The sequence below is a fragment of the Panicum hallii genome, chromosome 5 (genome assembly GCF_002211085.1).
Source record: "Panicum hallii strain FIL2 chromosome 5, PHallii_v3.1, whole genome shotgun sequence".
Lineage (NCBI taxonomy): Eukaryota > Viridiplantae > Streptophyta > Magnoliopsida > Poales > Poaceae > Panicum > Panicum hallii.
Genome location: NC_038046.1, coordinates 14,085,972 through 14,104,619, shown reverse-complemented (window position 1 = coordinate 14,104,619; position 18,648 = coordinate 14,085,972). Strand labels below are relative to the sequence as shown.

Below are 18,648 nucleotides of genomic sequence, written 5' to 3'. Positions count from 1 at the left end.
TGGAAGGATGCTAGGTAAGCTGATCGGGCAGAGTAAGCAGCGTGAGAAGTCCACTTCCATCTGATGATGTCCTCGAACCCCGCTCTCAGCTCGATGGCTTCGACAGCTTGCCAGAGAATTAGATATTCTGAGAGTGCTGAACAGTGAGCGTCCCAGTGATGTCTTGGATCCGGCGCTTGTCGGCTAGTGCCGCTGCCAGTTGCCACGGTCCTTATGACCTTCAATTCATACTGCTAGCGTCAAATTAACAAGCAACCGTCCTGTATATATAGCACACGAAACAAGCAAAGCTACCACTACCAATTAACTTGGAGCAGCTCCTTTCTCCGCACTAAGTGCCTAGATTTGGACGATTCAACTCAGGCGCCAAGGAGAGGGGGCACGCATGTATCCCCACACTTTTAGAGGTTCAACACCATTGTGTCGCTTCCTGTTCATTCGCCAAGCCGCACATCAAAAATATGCAAGTCCACTCTCTATCTCGATCTAGATCGCTACGAATATTTTGAATTATGTTATAAATTTTGGTTCAAATAGGTATAGAGTGGATTTTAAGAGGTGTTTGGTTTGAGAAATGAGATGGTCCCTCACTCATCTTTCTGTTTTGTTTGTGATATAGGACGAGGTGATCCGTCACCACCTCATTCCTCATAAGCTAATAATTAGTATAGGCATGATGGATAGAGCCAGCACACCAAAATTCATGTGATAGACTCATGACGGACCTTTTAGTGAGATAACTCCTCAAACCAAACATCCACTAAATATTATAGTGATGATTCACCCACCTGATATGATCTGATCTGATTTGCCACACCGTCCTTTCCATTCTATCAATTGTGTTCAGGTAGTTTAATCAAGGAATTCTCATCCACAAAGATACACCGTTTTGACCTCACCACCCCAAACTTCATTTCAATTACACTCGTCCATCAAATCCACCCCTGCACGTGCATGCTAGTAATATTGAGAGACATAAGTATAAAAATTTATAGAAAAATAAGGCATATAGCTAATAGTTAAACTTGCTTACCTTGCTCACTCTATGTCTTATTTGTTAAATATGCTAACACTATACTCACATAGATACGTAATAATCTATATCTAGTTGTGATATATTGTAGGTAGCAATTACTATATACACTTTTTCGTTCACATTCATACTATTTTTCTATTTTCATCGGACATTTATATGTGTTTGACACGTGTTATGTTTTTAATTGAACATTTAGTTTCATATATGCGTCTAACACGGAAATCAATATTCTCATTGCTCCATGTATATGTGTATACATGGCCGTGACAAAAAAAAAAGATGCATATACACCTTATATTGGTATTTGCTATATTAGCAATGATAGAAATATGTAGTCTAGAAATCATATATTCCGTGCTTTGCGATATTTTTTAGAGGGTTTATAGGGTAATGGATCATGGTCCTAGTGCTTTCCTCACATTTCAACTCGGTTCTTATATATTTTCAGCTAAAAGTATTATAAAATAAAAACTCGATTAAATTATTTAGGCTAAATTTTAGACCATTTACCACCCAGTTTACTTTAGATTATTTTCACAATGAAAGAGTGAGTAGCTTTTTTAGAAAACATAATATATTCAGCTGCTACCATTATCGGTGATCAAGCCGGCTAATCTTTCTTTACTACCCAGTTTTTGCATGGCGTAAGGTGTCGCGACCGAACTGTCCATCCGGCGCCGCTAGCTACAAGTCCATGCTGCTACTGCTTCCACCTCACGTCTGACAACCTCCCACTATGGCGTCAGCGTCACCCTTCCCACCCCCGCAGTGTCCTCCACAGCGCCACCAGCAACATCGCCTATGGCCTCGAGGAGCTCTGGCATGCCTGGCTGGCCGATCCCTCCTCTGTTGATGAATTATGGGGCAACTTCTTCATCAGCGTGGATGCAAAAGCCTCAACCTCTGCCGTCGCCGCAAGCCAAACCATCCAGGAGACGATGCAGCTCCTCCACCTGGTCGCCGATTTCCAGATCCACGGCCACACCATGGCCAAGCTCGACCCACTCGGCCTCGACGTCCCGGATGACATCGACCTCAGCCTCTACCACTTCACGGAGGCCGACCTCGATAGGAAGTTCTTCCTCGGCTTCTCGACGACGCCGGGCTTCCTTTCTGACTACAGCCCGGTAGTCACTCTCCGCGAGATCCTCCGAAAGCTCCATCAGGCCTACTGCGGCTGCGTCGGCTACGAATTCGCGCACATCCCGGACAGGGACAAGTGCGAGTGGCTCAGGGACAGGATCGAGACCGGCAAGCCCCACGACGACTACGACAAGAACCGTCGCCTCATTCTGCTCGAGAGCCTCATCCGGACCACGCTGTTCGAGAACTTCCTCGCTGCCAGGTGCCCGAGTTCCAAGCGATACGGCATCGACGGCGGCGAGACGCTTATCCCTGGCGTGGAGGCATTGTTCGACAGGGCAGCCGAACTCGGTGTCGAGAACGTCGTCATAGGGACGTCGCACAGGGGTAGTCTCAACCTCATGGCTAATGTCCTCGGCAGGCCCATATCGCAGATAATCAGTGAGCTCACCGTCGGGCCAAGGCCTGTCCAAGTTGCTGACGGCCAAGGCCCGATCTTCACCGGCACCGGCGAACTCTACTTCCAGCAGGGTGCCTCCTGCGACCGTCCTACTCATGGTGGCAAGAACGTTCACCTGTCCTTGGTCGCCCATCCCTGCCACCTTGAGTCCGTCGACCCCGTCGTCCTGGGCAAGACGCGCGCGAAGCAGTTCTTCTCCGGCGACGTCGGCATGACGAGGACCATGAGTGTCCTCGTCCACGGCGACGGTGCCTTCACCGGCCAGGGCGTGGTTTACGAGACGCTCAACCTGAGCGCCCTCAAGAACTACACCACCGGTGGGACCGTCCACATCGTTCTGAACAACCGGGTCGCCGCCACGGCCGACCAGAGCGCTGGCAGGTCAACCCGGTACTGCACCGACATCGCCAGGGCCCTCGGCGCTCCGGTATTCCACGTCAATGGCGACGATGTGGAGGCTGTAGTCCGCGTGTGCAAGCTTGCGGCTGAGTGGCGCCAGACGTTCCATTCGGATGTGGTAGTTGATCTGGTCTGCTACCGCCGATTTGGGCACAACGAACTTGACGATCCCACCTTGACGCTGCCAGAAATGTACCAGGTGAGCCTACTGCTTCTGCTAATCAGTAGTCACACATATTTTTACCATATCTTTGAGCATTTCTACGTCAATTTGATACCGCTGATGCTATTTTAATATTACTCCGCTGCTGATTAGCATTGTTTATGCATGATGTGCCAGGTGATTAAGAACCATCCCAGTTCATTGAACCTTTATGAACAAAAACTCCTAGGGACAGGCGAAGTTTCGAATGAAGATGTACAGAAGATCCATGAGAAAGTGAACATATTCTTAGATGAAGAGTTTGCAAAGAGCAAAGATTTTGTTGCCAACAAGAGGGACTGGCTCTCGGCTTCTTGGACTGGCTTCAAGCCACCCGAGCAGATATCTCGTGTATTTGATACAGGGTAACATACAACATTTCCCCCTTCTAGTTCTTAGAGAAATTCAATGGTTGTGAGCAATTGCGTTCATTGTCGATTCCTATAGGATCCCTGCATGCCAAAACTGGCTTCTGTAGTCTTTCTACATATTTCAGTGTTTTTCATCTGACACCATGGAATGCCTTCCCTACTGCAGAGTTAAGCAGGACAGACTGAAACTTGTTGGACGGGCGATTACCAAACTACCTGTGAACTTTAAGCCCCACAGAGCAGTGGAAAAGCTTCTGAAGCAGCGTGTCGCAATGATCGAAACCGGTAAGAAGATCGATTGGGCGTTTGCGGAAGCGCTCGCCTTTGCGACACTATTAGAGGAAGGTAATCATATTAGGCTAAGTGGGCAGGATGTGGAGAGAGGGAATTTCAACCAAAGACATGCGATTCTGCATGACCAAGAAACTGGAGCGACATACTGCCCGCTCGACCATGTTGTGACGAATCAGAATGAGGGGCTGTTTACAGTTAGCAACAGGTAAGTTTACTTACGGATTTATATTTGGTCAACTACGGTCTATAAGCAGAAAATTCTAAAGTCAAAATTTATTGTTATCGTGTTTCTGCTTTGCAGTCTACTTTCAGAATATGCTGTTCTTGGGTTTGAAATGGGTTACTCCATGGAGAACCCCAACTCACTGGTTCTCTGGGAAGCACAATTTGGTGACTTCGCCAACTGTGCGCAAGTGATCTTTGACCAATTTCTGAGCTGCGCGGAGGCAAGATGGTTGCGCCAAACTGGGCTTGTTGTTCTACTACCACATGGTTATGATGGCCAAGGCCCTGATCACTCTGGGGCCCATTTGGAGCGCTTCCTCCAGGTAATTATCAGATGGACTTTTTTCCCCATAAAAAATCAGCCAATTAATCACCCCTTTTCACGGAGACTTTGTTGGTCTCCAATCTTTAGTTCAGGTTTGGATCTGAACACTTGCGCTTACATGAGACTTTCAAAATTTGATATTCAGATGTGTGATGACAATCCCTTCGTCATACCTGAGATTGAACCAACGCTCAACAGGCAGATCCAGGAGTGCAATTGGCAAGTCGTTAATGTGACAACTCCTGCAAATTATTTTCATGTATTGCGTCGTCAGGTCAGTCCACATGCTATTAGACTACGTTGGGTTTTTTTCCTTCTCTAATGCTAACATGTGTGCTAATGTTTAGTTCCATACTTATTGACGCGAAAATATAGATACACAGGGAGTTCCGGAAGCCACTGATTGTCATGGCTCCAAAGAACTTACTCTGGCACAAGGACTGCAAGTCCAATATCGCCGAGTTCGATGACGTTGAAGACCATCCAGGAACTGATAGCCAGGTAACACGCTTCAAACGGCTGATAGAGGATTGCAACAATCATAGTTCAACCGAGGAAAGTGTCAATCGTCTGATATTGTGCTCTGGGAAAGTAAGTAGCACTCTTATATTTAACCAAACGATATTTATAAAGTTTCGATTCAGAGCAGCATGAACCAGTTGAGCATTTGCAGGTATACTATGAACTTGATGACGAGCGTAAAAAGTCAGGCCGTACTGATGTCGCGATCTGCAGAGTCGAGCAGCTTTGCCCATTCCCATATGATCTTGTCCAGAGAGAGCTAAAAAGATATCCAAGTATGGAACCTTCTTTTCTCCATAAGATGTTCTGCACCCTTGTTTCATTATTCATGTGCCTCATGATATGCATTGTTTCCTAGCATGTTTAGAACATGGGTGCATACAGCTACATCTCTCCCCGGCTGCGCACAGCTTTGAGGGCCCTTGGGCGAGGCTCATTTGAAGACATAATGTACGTTGGCAGGGCTCCTTCGGCATCTGCAGCCACAGGGTTCCCGTCCGTTCATGCTCAAGAACAGTCGGAGCTGCTGAAGGAAGCGTTGGAGCCAGAGCCGATCAAGAACTGGTGAACTTGCCTGACTCACTTTGTCCGGCCGTGGGCTGTATAAATTCACGTAATTTGAGGGCATCTATTCTTTCAGTTTCGTGAATAAATCACATTGTGGATCTTTTCCGGCAAGAGTGAAATCTGTGGTTCCATTATGGAAACCTTAATCATGTAGCTGAACAATGTAAATTTTCTATTTTACGGGCTTTTACTTCCTCTTCGTTTTGCTCTGATTTCCTCCAATGTGGTTGTTGAACTTTGCTCTGATTTTGGTGAAGCCTCATTCAAAATTCTGAGTTTTGTTTAAACACAATAAGAACAGCCTATCTGTCTTCTGACTCTTGAAAAGAGAAATAAAAATTTTGTAGATCATCCAGCCTTCATAAGGTTGACTGTTCAGAAAAATGAGTAGGAGTACCTATGTAACATGTCCTTTTACCTTATAGAAAATAAAAGTGGAAAGGTAACCAGAAGACGCAAACAAGAAGGTGCAATCAGAACCGCTTCATCACGAACAGCATGTACGAGAGCAGATCAACCTCGTACGGGCAGAACTCGGGCTCCGGGTTCAGTTCCCATTTCCTGGCCTCGAGCTTGCTCACCTCCATGCTTTCCAGGTCGAGCAGCAGAGGGCTGACGGTCTCGTCGCCCGCCTGCAAGAAGAGTGTGCCGCTGCCCTCGCAGAACCACGAGAGCTCCGCGCCGCTCAACCATCCGTTACAAAAATCCGTGGGCCGGGGAATGCTCGCCTCCTGGACACGGTGCCACAGCTTCCACTTCCTGGCGGACCCGGCGCCGCTTTTTTCACGCGCCCACACCTCAATCTTGCAGCGATCCAGGACGATCAAGCTCAGCAACGCCGCCTGCGACCCCGCTGCGTCGCCCGCCGGCGACGGCAGCACCGCGAGGCACTTCTCCGGCCGCCCGAACTTGTTGCCCCGCGGGAGCTTGACGATCGACGCCTTTTGCGCCGCGCCTCCGCGCCACCGCCACGTGAGGATGCGGTCCCCCGAATCCGTGGTGCACAGCCAGTGGACGGTGTCGCCCAGGACGACGGGCCTGGGGCGCCGGGCGGCGCAGGCGAACTCGCACGAGTCCTCCCGGTCGCCCCGGCTGATCGTGATGGGGCAGGCCAGCGGAGGGCCCCAGTCGCCCTCCTCCGAGGAGAAGATCTGCACGTAGAGCGTGGAGGGGTCGCCGTCCGACAGCTCGGCGACGAGCAGCTTGAACGACGAGGGGGCGATCGGGTCCACGTCGAGCAGGGAGTGGGACATGTCGAGCACGTCGTGGGGCGGGAGCACGCGGCGCTCCCCCGTGCTGGGGTTGCACACGGACAGCTCCACGGGGTGCAGACCGTGGCGCCCGACGAGGTGGTCCGTGGCGCGGTTCCTGCACCGCCGCCGGAGGACCAGGAGGGAGCGGCGGGAGGCCACGGGCAGGTAGGGGCCGAACTCGCACGCGCTGCCGCCGGCGGCGCCGTGGCAGGCCGATGCGGGCGGGAGCGCGGCCACTGACGGGGGTAAGCTCGCGCCGTCGGGAACCGGGACGAACGCCGGCTGGCCGCGCGGATCGCCGCTCTGGTGGTATAGGCCGAGGAGGAGCTTCCGGACGGAAACCGGGGCTTGGCCGCCGTGTTCCCCGCCACTGCGGTTGAGGAAGCCGCGGAGGCGCCGGAGGAAGGACGCGTGGAGGATGCCGCGGCGCACGGGCTTGGAGGCGGCCGCGCAGCGGATGACGCCGGCGATGGTGGGGCACCTCGCGACGATCTCGAGCACGAGGTCGTCGGGGAGCAGCTGCTTCGATTCAGCCTCCGCCTCGGGCTCCGTCCTCGTCCGCTTCTCTGGACGAGGCTCCATCTCCGTCGTGATGGTCGGGGCAGGAGGAAGGCGTACGCGCAGGCTATTATGTTGCGATCCGCGGAGGTGGCCGGAGGCCGGGAGCTGTTCGGGCACGTACGCGCGAGTCGGATACGGAGCAAGGAGCGTGGATTTGAATTCAACTGGAGCGGGATAGGAGGCTTTTTCTCCGAACGACCCCGCTCGCCACGGCGGATCTCCGGAATCGTTTCCGATACGGATTTCAAACCGTGGACTTGATGGCAGACATAAGGATCGAAATTTTCTGGGGCCATATCTAATATCTTTCTTCATGGGCATCAAATGAGTCCCTCATTATTGTTGGAGGTGCTGCAATTATACATCCTCAACAATCGGCAGCTTCCAGAAATTTGGGCCTGGCGAATGGGCTTCGACACCTGCCCCCAATAATATGGACCTCGAGGATGTGCTTTAAGAAGACTGGTGCGTTTTTTTCTTTTAGATCCGTATTCTGATGTGTTTGGGCCTTTGGGGGCCGATCTCTCACTTGTGTGGAGTTTTTTCAAAAAAAAGGCCTAAAAAACTAAATTCAAAAAGAGGTGCTGATTCGGAATATTTCGGAAGATTTCGGAAAGTAGGTACCTCCCGCCCGTTGGCTCCCGCCCATCCAACGGGCGGGAGGTTCCAAAACTTTTTCTAGGTCCCTGAGGCATCCCGCCCGCTTGGTTTTCAATGGTTATAGTTTTTTTGATGGTTTTTGATGGTTATGGTTTTTGATGGTTTTGATGGAATTTATGTTTTACAACTTATTTTTTTGATGGTTTTGATGGAATTTATGTTTTACAAACTATTTAATGGAATTTATGTTTTACAAACTATTTAAAATTCATACTTTTTTCAAATACAAGATTTATTCGACATACTCTTTTGTATACATAAAAAAATTTAGTTCAATTTTACGAAGAACATTATGGTATCTAAAACTCGTACGAAGATGGTTAAGCGATAAAGTTTTGCAACGTAGAATCCAAATATTACGACAGTACGATACATCAAACCATTAAAAATAAAATAGTATGATAAAAATAGTTTAAATATACAAATGCCAAGTCACAGTTACAATTACAAACACACATAATGATCTGTTAAAAGTCAATGCGGCAAATATTACAAATACACATAATGGTCTGTTAAAATTACAAATACGCATCCAGATCTGATATAAACTCAACGCAGCAAATATTACACATGAGCAAATAACGTTCAAATAAAATTACAACTAAACGATGCCTGATGTCGTAGTAGCACTCGATCGGCGACGTCTTCCACTCCTTGATGCAACCGGAGGTCTTCCATCTGTAGCATCACCTGTAGAGCCAGCTTCAACAGAACTAGACTCAGCATCATTGTTCGAATAACATTTATCGTATGTCCACTCTGGTTACATGTACTGCAGCGCTGTATCCTCGTACGGAGCTCTGACTCATCCATATCATTACGAATACGCCGTATTTGACGGCGCCCTCTCTTAACCCGAGCTGTTCTCGGGTCTGGAATATAGATCACAGGATTCGCTGCCTCAGTGAACGATCCAAGCATACGGAACCCATAGATATCATACTGCCAGGTGCTGGCAATTGTCTCCTTCCTGAAGTAATGAGAAACATATATATCGACAGGATGTCCAATATCCGCACAAGCAGCCATTACATGAGAACAAGGTATGTGCAGCAACTTTGGCCTCATGCATGAGAAACAACAAGTACCATCAAACTTGATGATGCACTCCTTTACAGGAGTCTGACGTCTTATGCCACGTCGTGCTCTATCTTTGGGAGCTACCTCAAACTTGAGCTCCAGTGTACCATATTGCCGTACGTGGTGTAGCTGGGCGCTAGCTGCCTTCTTGGTCATATAATCTATCATCATTCTTCCAAACTATCTGTCAGGATCTTGCATGTATGCCTGATTTTTAGTGAACCGATCCCTAAAGTAATCGGTACACCCGCGGACGATGAATTCCACAATTGCAACCAGTGGAAGCCCACGAACACCTCGCATCATCCAATTGTAAACCTCGACGAAGTTGGTGGTCATTATGCCGCACCTTGCAGCATCGGTATCGTAAAGCAACGCTCACTTCTCCTTCGGTTCATTCTCAATCCATTCAGAAAAGGTTTTCACCGCTGACCCAGACTTTCTGCGAGTACGTGCAGTATCTATTGGCAAACGACACAAAGCCTCTGCTTCATCCTGTGCAGTTCTGGTTTTTGCTGCATCCTCGCTTCTTTTCTTCCCGGTCAATTCATCAAGTTTCTGCCACTACTTGTTATTTTTTTGTTGATTTGTTTCCTTGCATAGTCTCTTAAACATATCCATAAGGTGATTGTTCTTGAATTGCCTGAAAAAATTTGCACCGATGTGTCTCATGCACCACCTACTGCGAACATCACGCCACTTGGGCGGCTCTTCGGTCTCCACATACCCCTCCTGCAAATCTAGTATTGCCCTTAATATGCCAGCGTGATGATCATGAATCAGGCAGACATTTTCCCTATCCCGAACGACTGCAAGCTTAACCCGTTCCAGGAACCAGAACCAACTGTCTGTGTTCTCACTCTCAACAAAAGCAAAAGCAACAGGAAGCAATTGATTATTTCCATTTACTCCAATAGCTATCAGCATTTGCAATCCATACTTTCCTGTGAGAAAGGTCCCATCGATGCACAGGATAGTGAGAAAGGTCCCATCGATGCACAGGATAGGCCGGCAGGTTGGAATGCGTTAATGCATGGACCCAAGCTGAAAAAGGCTCACTGCAATATGAAAGGCGGACCTTGTCCTCTATCTAGACTTTTCAGGTCATAATAGCTTTCAGTATTTCTTTGACAAAGGACGGCGAACAATCGAGAAATATTATCATATGCAGCCTCGAATGTCCCAAATCTCACCTCTAGCACCTTTTGTTTTGCACTCCACGCCTTGCCGTACGAGATGGTATACTTGTACTTCTCCTGAGTATACCTGATAATAGACTTTGCTTCGTACAGGTTGTCTACTATCATCCCGTACATCTCGTTTGCAATTTATTGCGATATAAGGTTGCGATGGAACTTCTGCATGCCCGGCAAATGGCAAGTGTGCTGAGTGACAATTGAGCATTCCCAATAATCTTTCCATTTGCCCTTATAGGCATGCACCCACCACGGACAACCCTCTTTCACACATACCACATCGTACTTACGAGACTTGCACTCCACTGTTTTGAACTCTCGCATAAGAGAGAGACCAACACTTAACAGCTTCCTTCACCTCATCAATTGAGTGGTACCTCGTGACCTGCACAACTTCGTTCTCCCTGCAATCCCAAGTCACGCTGGATCCCTCATCTACGACAAGATGACCGAAGTCGCTGCTTACCCATTCATCAAGCACATCCTCATCATCATCAGACGAATCGACATTCATTGCTTCATCCAATTCATGTTCTTCGTCTTGCAGCTGTTCAACAATAAGGGGTATGTTCTCCCCTCATCAGCCACTCATTGAGGTGCTGCGGTGCCACCTGCCTCAATGTTTGGCTCCTCAATTTCTTCATCAATATTTTCATCCCCCGGAGCAGCTTCAATATTTATCAACGGCTTCTGGTGCACACTGACAAGGAGTATCAGTGGCCATTGCCAATGACTTGCATTTTGCAGATAAGTTAACCAGTCCTCGTTGCTTGCAAGCGGCATCAGCTCCCAGATCAAAGCGTGAGTGGTACGATTTATGACTCACTGAACACTCACAGTGTGTGTCCTTAATCCGCTCATTAACCAGTTGCATAGGGATGCAAATATCCTCTCGTGCGGTCTGGTAATTCCTCTGACCGCACAGTTGAATTCACTTAAATCTACCCCATTCGGTCCATAAATCACATTTCCTTCTCCGTAATATATACTGAAAGTACTCTTCTCAGAAGACATATCTGTCAATCATTAATAAACTAGTTATAATACATATTAATACACAACGATCCTAACTTTCAGCGATTCCTACATTATATTTTCCACATTCTAAACTATTCAGAATATAAATTATGTGAAAAAAATTGAAAATACTAAAAACTATTCAAAATATAACTACTTTAAGAAATATTCTCTAGATTATAGTTATTTTCAAGTAATTATACGATTAGAATGAAAATATACCTCCAAACCGATGTGTGAACAGGGTTTCGCCGCTTTCTCTTCTCCCTTCCACTCCTTCCTTTCTTTTTTTCTGGTTTGTGCTGAATAAAATGGAAATTTAGGACACGGTGGGGGCTTATATAGCGTGGGGGATCTCCCGTCTGCCCGTTGGGCGGATGCCCCTCCGCACTGTAGGGCAGTACTTCCCGCCCGTTGGGCGAGCGGGGTACTTCCCGCCCGTTGGGCGAGCGGGACACCCCGCGCCCGCGTCAGGGGCCTTTTCGTGAATAAAAAAAATTTATTCGTGAAAAGACCTTCGGAAGGGGCCTGCAAAAAGTTTTGGAACCTCCCGCCAGTTGAATGGGCAGAAGGTCCCCAGCTCCACGCCTCCCGCCCGCTGATCGGGCGGGAAGTACCCATTTTCCGAAATCTTTCGAATCGGCACCTCTTTGTCGAATTTAAATTTTTTAAGCCTCTTTGTCGAATTTAAATTTTTTTAGCCTTTTTTTAGAAAAAGTCCACTTGTGTGTTGGTAGTGTCAATTTGCTTGGCCCAGCAGACCGTTTGTATAATTGTGTGGTTCTCGCTGCTCCCTCCGAGGAACGGAGCGCAGGGACAAGTTGCAGCAGACAGTATGCTCCAGGGAGTTACATTGATGATGTTACGTGCATTCACGCTACGGTGATCATTACAAGCGGAGCGCAAATGTACGAACCGAAACCCCACGCTTGACACTCTTATTGAGAGAGGAAAAGAAAGAAGATGTAAAAAAGGATTCACACATTGGGACTGACAGTGACATCTCAATACGCAGGCGACACAGCCCCCTCAACCCGGCCGGCTTAAAAGTACGGAGTAATAGAGAGGCGACGGCACCGATCGGGATAGATATTCAGGAGCCGCGCGCGACACCACCGGCCGGCGGATTGATTAGATGGGGATGGCGCTGGTGATGCGCGGGTAGACGACGGTGGCCGGGTGCGCCATGATGCGGCGGCCCTTGCGGTGCCGGAACAGGTACACGGCGGCCCCCAGCGGCCACTCGATGACGCCGGCCACCACGAAGGCCACGAACCCCAGCGTCGGGCCGAGCACCTTGCACCGGCACGGGTTGCTCCGCGTCCCGCACTGCACGCACACCGGCACGAACGCCATCGCTGCTTCCTCGTTGCTTGCTTGCTTGCTTGCTGCTGCTAGCAGAGGACCAACACAGGGGACCAAGATTGTGATGGATGGGCGCGCGGATGCGCAGGGGATCAAATTTGGGAAGGTTTTAGCACTCGGTGAGGTGAGCCATGCGGCCTCGCCCTGTGTGCGTATATAAAAGCTTCGCATCGGAGACGCGTGGCTCAGCAGAGAGGGCACGTGGTGCGCGACCAGTTTGTTTTCGCGCAGTTCGGCCGAAAGGACGGCGGTGACTCGTCAGCGCTCTAGCGCGCCACGCACCGTCGGGGTGGATGCCAACGAATCTGGAGCAGACACGTGCCTGCGCGGCCTGTTGATGGAATTTTCTGGTACTTCCTCCAGCAGAAGATAGTGTGTGGCTGTCTCCTGCCGGCTGCCGCCCTTCTGTACTCCCGGGTCATCTCGCCTACTACGTGGCGAAGTTCTATGCGGCTTATAATAACGGTAATTGTGGCGGTTGAAATATGTGGGGGCCGCCAATGGTCTTGCTATGCCCAAAAAGATTTTTCTACTTTGTATTATCGTGAGTTCGTGACCGAGAGAGGCATATGACTGAGCTATAAAACAGACTCGTATCAGTTAACTACTGATTAGATTTCTTCTGAGATGAAAACGTTCCGGGACTAATTATTGAATGTGGCTAAACTTTCGTGTCGTAGTGCTTGCAGCACTAGACAAGTTACAGGGTGCATTATAGTATTGCGGTTGTTTCGTTTCAAAAAAAAAGTATTGTAGTTGCAGAAGAGAGATGTCTTAGCAAGTCTATTTGCAATTTCCTTGCTGTTTCTCTTAGACTTTGCTAATCTGATTATCAAAGCCACTGTTAAGTGTAGCAAATTCACATAAGTATTGGTTGCGGTTCTAAAAAAGAAACAAAACTTCTTGCTTTTTACTCCCTCCATTCTAAAATATAGCAAATTCTAGTATTTAATTTTTATCTTATAATATAGCTACTTTTAAGTTTTAAATTCCTAAGTGTATTTTTGGCATGTGTGGTCTAAAATACCCCTCCTTGCATGCAAATTAGTTATAGCATGCAAATCTACCTGCAAACTAAATATAAAAGTTATAATTATCTCTTAATTAGTGCATGGTAACTAAAGAAGGGTAATATAGACTTTAACTCTCCATCTTTAACTGTCTGAAAAAATTCTAAAAGTAGCTATATTATGAAACAGAGAGAGTAGGATAGACGACTTCTTTTATTTTTCAAAACACAATGACACGCACGACATAAGATAGCATCCTAACGATAAACGGTAATGCTAAGGATAGCAGTATCCACAATCCAAAAGGCGGGCCCCCTCCACGGTTGAAATCAATCGCTCCGTCCTATCCCCACGTCGCCTGTTTCCAGCGCGCGCGCCGCCTTCATCTCGTCGCCAACTCCTCCTCGTCGCCGCGTGCTACCGCTCCCTATCGCGCCTCGCCGCCCGCTTCGCCTTGCGGCCGCGCGTTACCGCAGTGAAGATCCAAATCTCTTGCCCAGCCTCGAGGATGGCGGCACAAGTGGTGGCGGGGTCAGGCGCCGCAGCCATCAAGGTAGCACCTCTGGGCGACGGATCTGGCATTTCGGGGCGGCCCTATGGTGTTGCAGTAGAATTTTTTAAATATTGCAATGGTTGATTCGAGATGTTGAGGTTGACATTCATGTTGTCAGAGGCAGGAGCGGATTTAAGGAGGCTAGGGGGGCTCAAGATCCATGGATATTCCGCTGGACCTCCCCTCCATTTTTCGGAAGAAAGAATAAAGAAGAAGGGGGAGGAAGAAAAGAGAAGGGAGTGAGCTCCCTCTTTGCTCCCTGGCTGGATTCGCCACTGGCCAGAGGGTGTCTTTGCGGGTTGATTTTATGGAGGTAACTTTTTTCATGTTGCATCTACATAAATTTGATGTTGCAGTAGCCTTGTTTTGATATTGCATGAATTTGAATGGATGATGTATGAAACAGAATTATGATATTGCGGTGGGAATTTTACTTTTTACATCTAGATGTTTTGATGCGTTTCAGTATATATTTTTTATGTTGCAAATATTTTTTTTGTTGCATATGTATATTTTAATGTTGCAACAAAAGGTCCGAGGGATCGGACCGTATAGTAAATCATATCTAACCATGACTGAAAAAGTACTAACACCCATACTGATTCTAAAATTCAAACCCAAGTGGGTAGACCCGTAAGAAGAAAAGAATGCGGAACCTTTTAGTTTCAGGTTCAATCGGCATGCAAGCGCAGATCCAGCCCAAATTAGAACCTTTCGCAACTAGTGCAAGGCCCAAGCCTGTCGTTTTGGGCCAGTTTAAGGGGAAGTGGGCTGCTGGCAGGTTCCCCTCGCAATCCATTTCTCCCACCTTGCATTTGCTGCCTATGAACTTCAAAGGATTCTATCAATTCTTATCAAAAAAAAGAGAAAGAAAAGGATTCCATAAGAAAACTTCAAAGGAACTGTTATATTTTTGTGCTTTTACTTAGTATCTTTTTTCGAGGAGTATTCTTAAACCATCTTCCAGTTCGGCCTTGCATGTAAATCAAGGTTAGATAGGATGGATATAAATATAAAAAGCGAAAATTAAATATTTTTTTGCAGGTAACGAAAATTAAATATTCGGCTTTGTTAGCCAAACATTTTTCAGACTGCAACATGGGTCCTGCTTTCTCCTTAAAGAAACACCTTGCATCGGAGCATTGAACTAGATTTTTCACAATGAGAACTGGGACCTGCTTGTTGGCCAAATATATGAGGGGGAAAGAAAAAAAAAAGCAGGTGAGCTAACACCAACAAATTTTCTATAGCACTGTAGAGCAATCTTGCTGTTTGAGGAATTGATCGCGGGTCTCTCTAAGCTGATTATTTTAGCAAAACATGCTGAACTTCGACAGTGACGGGGCTTGATTCTGACGGCTGTAGGCAGCAGCCGTGGATAGCTCCGGTGAGCAAAATTGATTAGCAAGGCAGCTGTGCTCAATTCCGCGCGCATGCGTTGTCTTAGGAAAAGGGGGGGAAATGAAGAAAAAGACGTCTGCACGGAAGAATGACGAGATTGGAACGAATGTCGTGCATGGGTCTTTCTTTTTTTTTTTTGCTATGCACTAGTAATCAGGGCCAGAATATAGTTTTTTTTTTTTCAAATTTTAGTTGAATTAAGATCTGTGGTGTAAATTCCAGTGCCATGGCAAAAAAAAAAAGACTCCTTTTCCAAGTTCAAACTGATAAATAATGCTAAAAAACATAGGAATTCGAGCACTTGGAGGAATCCTAGACGCAAGACTTACCGACTTTACTTGCAGGTTTTGATGATCGTTCATGTCTACAGTTGTTAACTGTAGTTTAAGGCATGATGGCTTTGCGCAATTAGCAGTCCGTGAACCGTCGAAGGTTCTGTCGTCTGTTGGCTTGCGGATTGATTAGCTGGCTTGTGCCTACCGCACATGCCTAATCATTGGAACCTTTTTGCGCTTAAAAAGAAATCATGAATCATTAACAAGACCCAGATGCGCCAACTCAGTTTCCGTCAGCACAGTTGTATATTCTCCTGCTTTTTTGTCGTTCGTGCTCCCAATTGATGCACGTTTAAATTATTTCTCGTTTGAACGGGTCCAGCTTCTCTGTTCGCACAGGAAATTGGTCGCGCAAATTCCACCGGTTGAGAGGCCACGGCGCGGGCACCCTAGCTGGAATGTAAAACCAGAAGCACAAGTATGGACTCTCTTACCGATATGCTTTCGGATTCGTGCATGTGTAGCAGCAGAGCTACTTTCACAAACTTTTATCACCCAGTGCTGCTTGCAGTACGTTATATAGTAGTAAAACCAGAAGTAGCGTGTACTTCCAATCTTCCATGGATGAAGGCTGCTATGCAGAATTTGCACGTCGAGATGCAAAATGTAGTGGGGACTGGCAGCAACCAAGCAAGCAATGGGATAGGCGAAACGGATCCGGTAGTCAGTGGTCACATGGGACGCCCAAGCAGGACAGCCCGGAGCAGATCGGAAGCTTCGCCTTGGCGCTTTATTACACTACTTGGCACCGCACGTAGGTGAAGCCACCTTTACGCGACCCCCCGCTCCTAACCTCAATGATGAGCGTGAGCATGATCTCTCGCCGCTACGGTAGCCAGGGCTCGACGCGTCGTCGCGCACGGACTCGCTCGCTGCATGGGCGGTCGGGCGCGGCGCGGGGGCAGGCGCACATGCGCCGGCCGCGTCGTCGGTGCTCTGCTCCCGAGCGGAACGCGCCCCTCGCCTCGGCACGGCCACGGCGCGGCGCGCGTTATCTGCGTGCGCGCCGCCCGTCGCCGCGCCGAACTGGATCGCTCCCCCCATAATGCCCGGCGGCCGTGCATGTGGCCGGCCAATTTGACCCGCCGGCGGACCCCACCGATTTAGGAGCCGCCACATGCTCCGTCGCTTTCGAGCCATGCTGGAGCGGAGCAGCGGAAGGTAGCGAGCGAGCCATGCCAACCACCGGCCCCAGAATGCCCTCCCTCGCTCGCTCGCTCGCTGCTCAGGCGGCCTCAAGGCGTCCCTTCCCAATGAGCGACGATCCCAATGAACACCACCAGTCTGCTACTCGAATTCTGAAGCGGCCAGCCATTGCAGTACGACTCTGCTTATTCCTTCCAGTAGTTATACTGCCAGCGTATGTACCTGCCGCTGCTCCGATCCAAGCTAAGGAGCCCCAACTAACATTCCCTCCTGCAAACAACGGGAGTAGATGGACACGCTCGGGGTCGCGCTCGCATCATAAGAGGGCGGCTCGGCTGAGGGGGCCAACGACGCGCACCACAGGCCTCCTCCCTTACCTTTCCCGTAGGCTCGTAGCGTAGCGTGTTAGTGTTAGCCTAGTCAGCCGCAGCACGGCAGCACTGCAGGCCTCCTCCCTTACCTTTCCCGTAGGCTCGCCTCGCGATCGACCATGGGAAGGCCGGTGGCGCCGGTCCTCGCGCTGGCGATCGTGGCCCTCGCGTCGGCGGTCGCCACGGCCGCCGCGGCGGCCCAGGCGGAGGTGAAGTGCGGCGGGTGCTCGCCGTGCGGCGGCGCGGACTGCCCCGTGCTGTACCCGTCGCCGCCACCCCCGCCGCCGTACTACTACTACAGCCCCCCGCCGCCGGCGGCCTACCCGGGGTCGGGCTGCCCGCCGCCGCCGGGCGCGTACATCCAGATCGGGAGCACGCCGCCGGGCAAGGGCCCGCTGTACCCGCAGGACCCCGGGTTCATGCCGTCCGCCGCGCCCGGCCGCGCCGCCCCGCTCGCGGCCGGCGTGCTTGCCGCGGTGGCGACCGTGTGGGCAGCCTTCTTGTGAGTTGTGATCTGCAACCGCAATGCGACTCGACGGCGGGCTCCTCCGGTATGTAGGGCGACGCGCGGAGGCGATCCTGCCGGCGTTCTCAAGGGTTTCCCAGTGTATTTACGCATGCTCCTTTTCCATAATAATTTGTACTTGCCATCCTATACATGGGCTGTAGTTGTTCCAAATGTATGAAGGTTTTCTTTGCTTTAGTTCTTTTTTTAAAAAAAATCTGACGATTTTAGAACAATCACTTGTAAGAACGGAACGCAAATTCAAGCAGATGTGGAACTAGCAGGTCATTCCTGATTCCAAATTTTCTTCTAATGGTCAACTCATGGCGTGTATCGTCGTCAATCGTGATCTACTTCCTCTAATTCTGCGAGCAACTTGCCGCTGCTCATGGGGGCGGAGATCAGGCCGATCAAGCCGGTGCGGCGGTGAGCACGCCGCATCCGTCTGCCATGCTTAGTTTCCAAATCTTAATTCAATTAAGGCTCATCTGCATGGGTCAGGATCGCGTTGCGTACAGTAGCAGACAGCTCAGGTTTCCATGGATTGCGACCTGTTCGCGGCAAGCATGTATCGCCAGCTGGTACAGATAGCAGCGGCTGTGAATGCCATGCCATGATTCGATCAATTATTACATCCTCCCCCTGATCCTTCTGTTACAGAATGACAAAGAGCGTTTGGCAGAATTAGCAGGAACACCCCAAATCTTCGCA

At 49.1% G+C, this 18,648-nt stretch overlaps 2 protein-coding genes and 1 pseudogene across 2 annotated transcripts; 2 read left to right on the top strand and 1 right to left on the bottom strand.

The window, feature by feature from the left end:
• The first annotated feature begins 1,575 nt into the window (after positions 1-1,575).
• Positions 1,576-5,835, top strand: LOC112892450 (annotated as a pseudogene).
• A 6,240-nt stretch (positions 5,836-12,075) lies between these two features.
• Positions 12,076-12,749, bottom strand: LOC112894922. The gene has a single exon (XM_025962766.1). The coding sequence runs from the start codon at positions 12,605-12,607 to the stop codon at positions 12,383-12,385; it is 225 nt and encodes a 74-aa protein (XP_025818551.1). The 5' UTR covers positions 12,608-12,749; the 3' UTR covers positions 12,076-12,382.
• Positions 12,750-17,211: 4,462 nt separating this feature from the next.
• On the top strand, positions 17,212-18,257 carry LOC112894734 (vegetative cell wall protein gp1-like). The gene has a single exon (XM_025962536.1). It carries the CDS (start codon positions 17,552-17,554, stop codon positions 17,936-17,938), a length of 387 nt encoding a protein of 128 aa, XP_025818321.1. The 5' UTR covers positions 17,212-17,551; the 3' UTR covers positions 17,939-18,257.
• Positions 18,258-18,648: the final 391 nt, after the last annotated feature.

What these genes read in the sequence shown, in the direction of transcription:
- LOC112894922 (XM_025962766.1), bottom strand. Translation starts at nt 12,607, where the DNA reads ATGGCGTTCGTGCCGGTGTGCGTGCAGTGCGGGACGCGGAGCAACCCG.
- LOC112894734 (XM_025962536.1), top strand. Translation starts at nt 17,552, where the DNA reads ATGGGAAGGCCGGTGGCGCCGGTCCTCGCGCTGGCGATCGTGGCCCTC.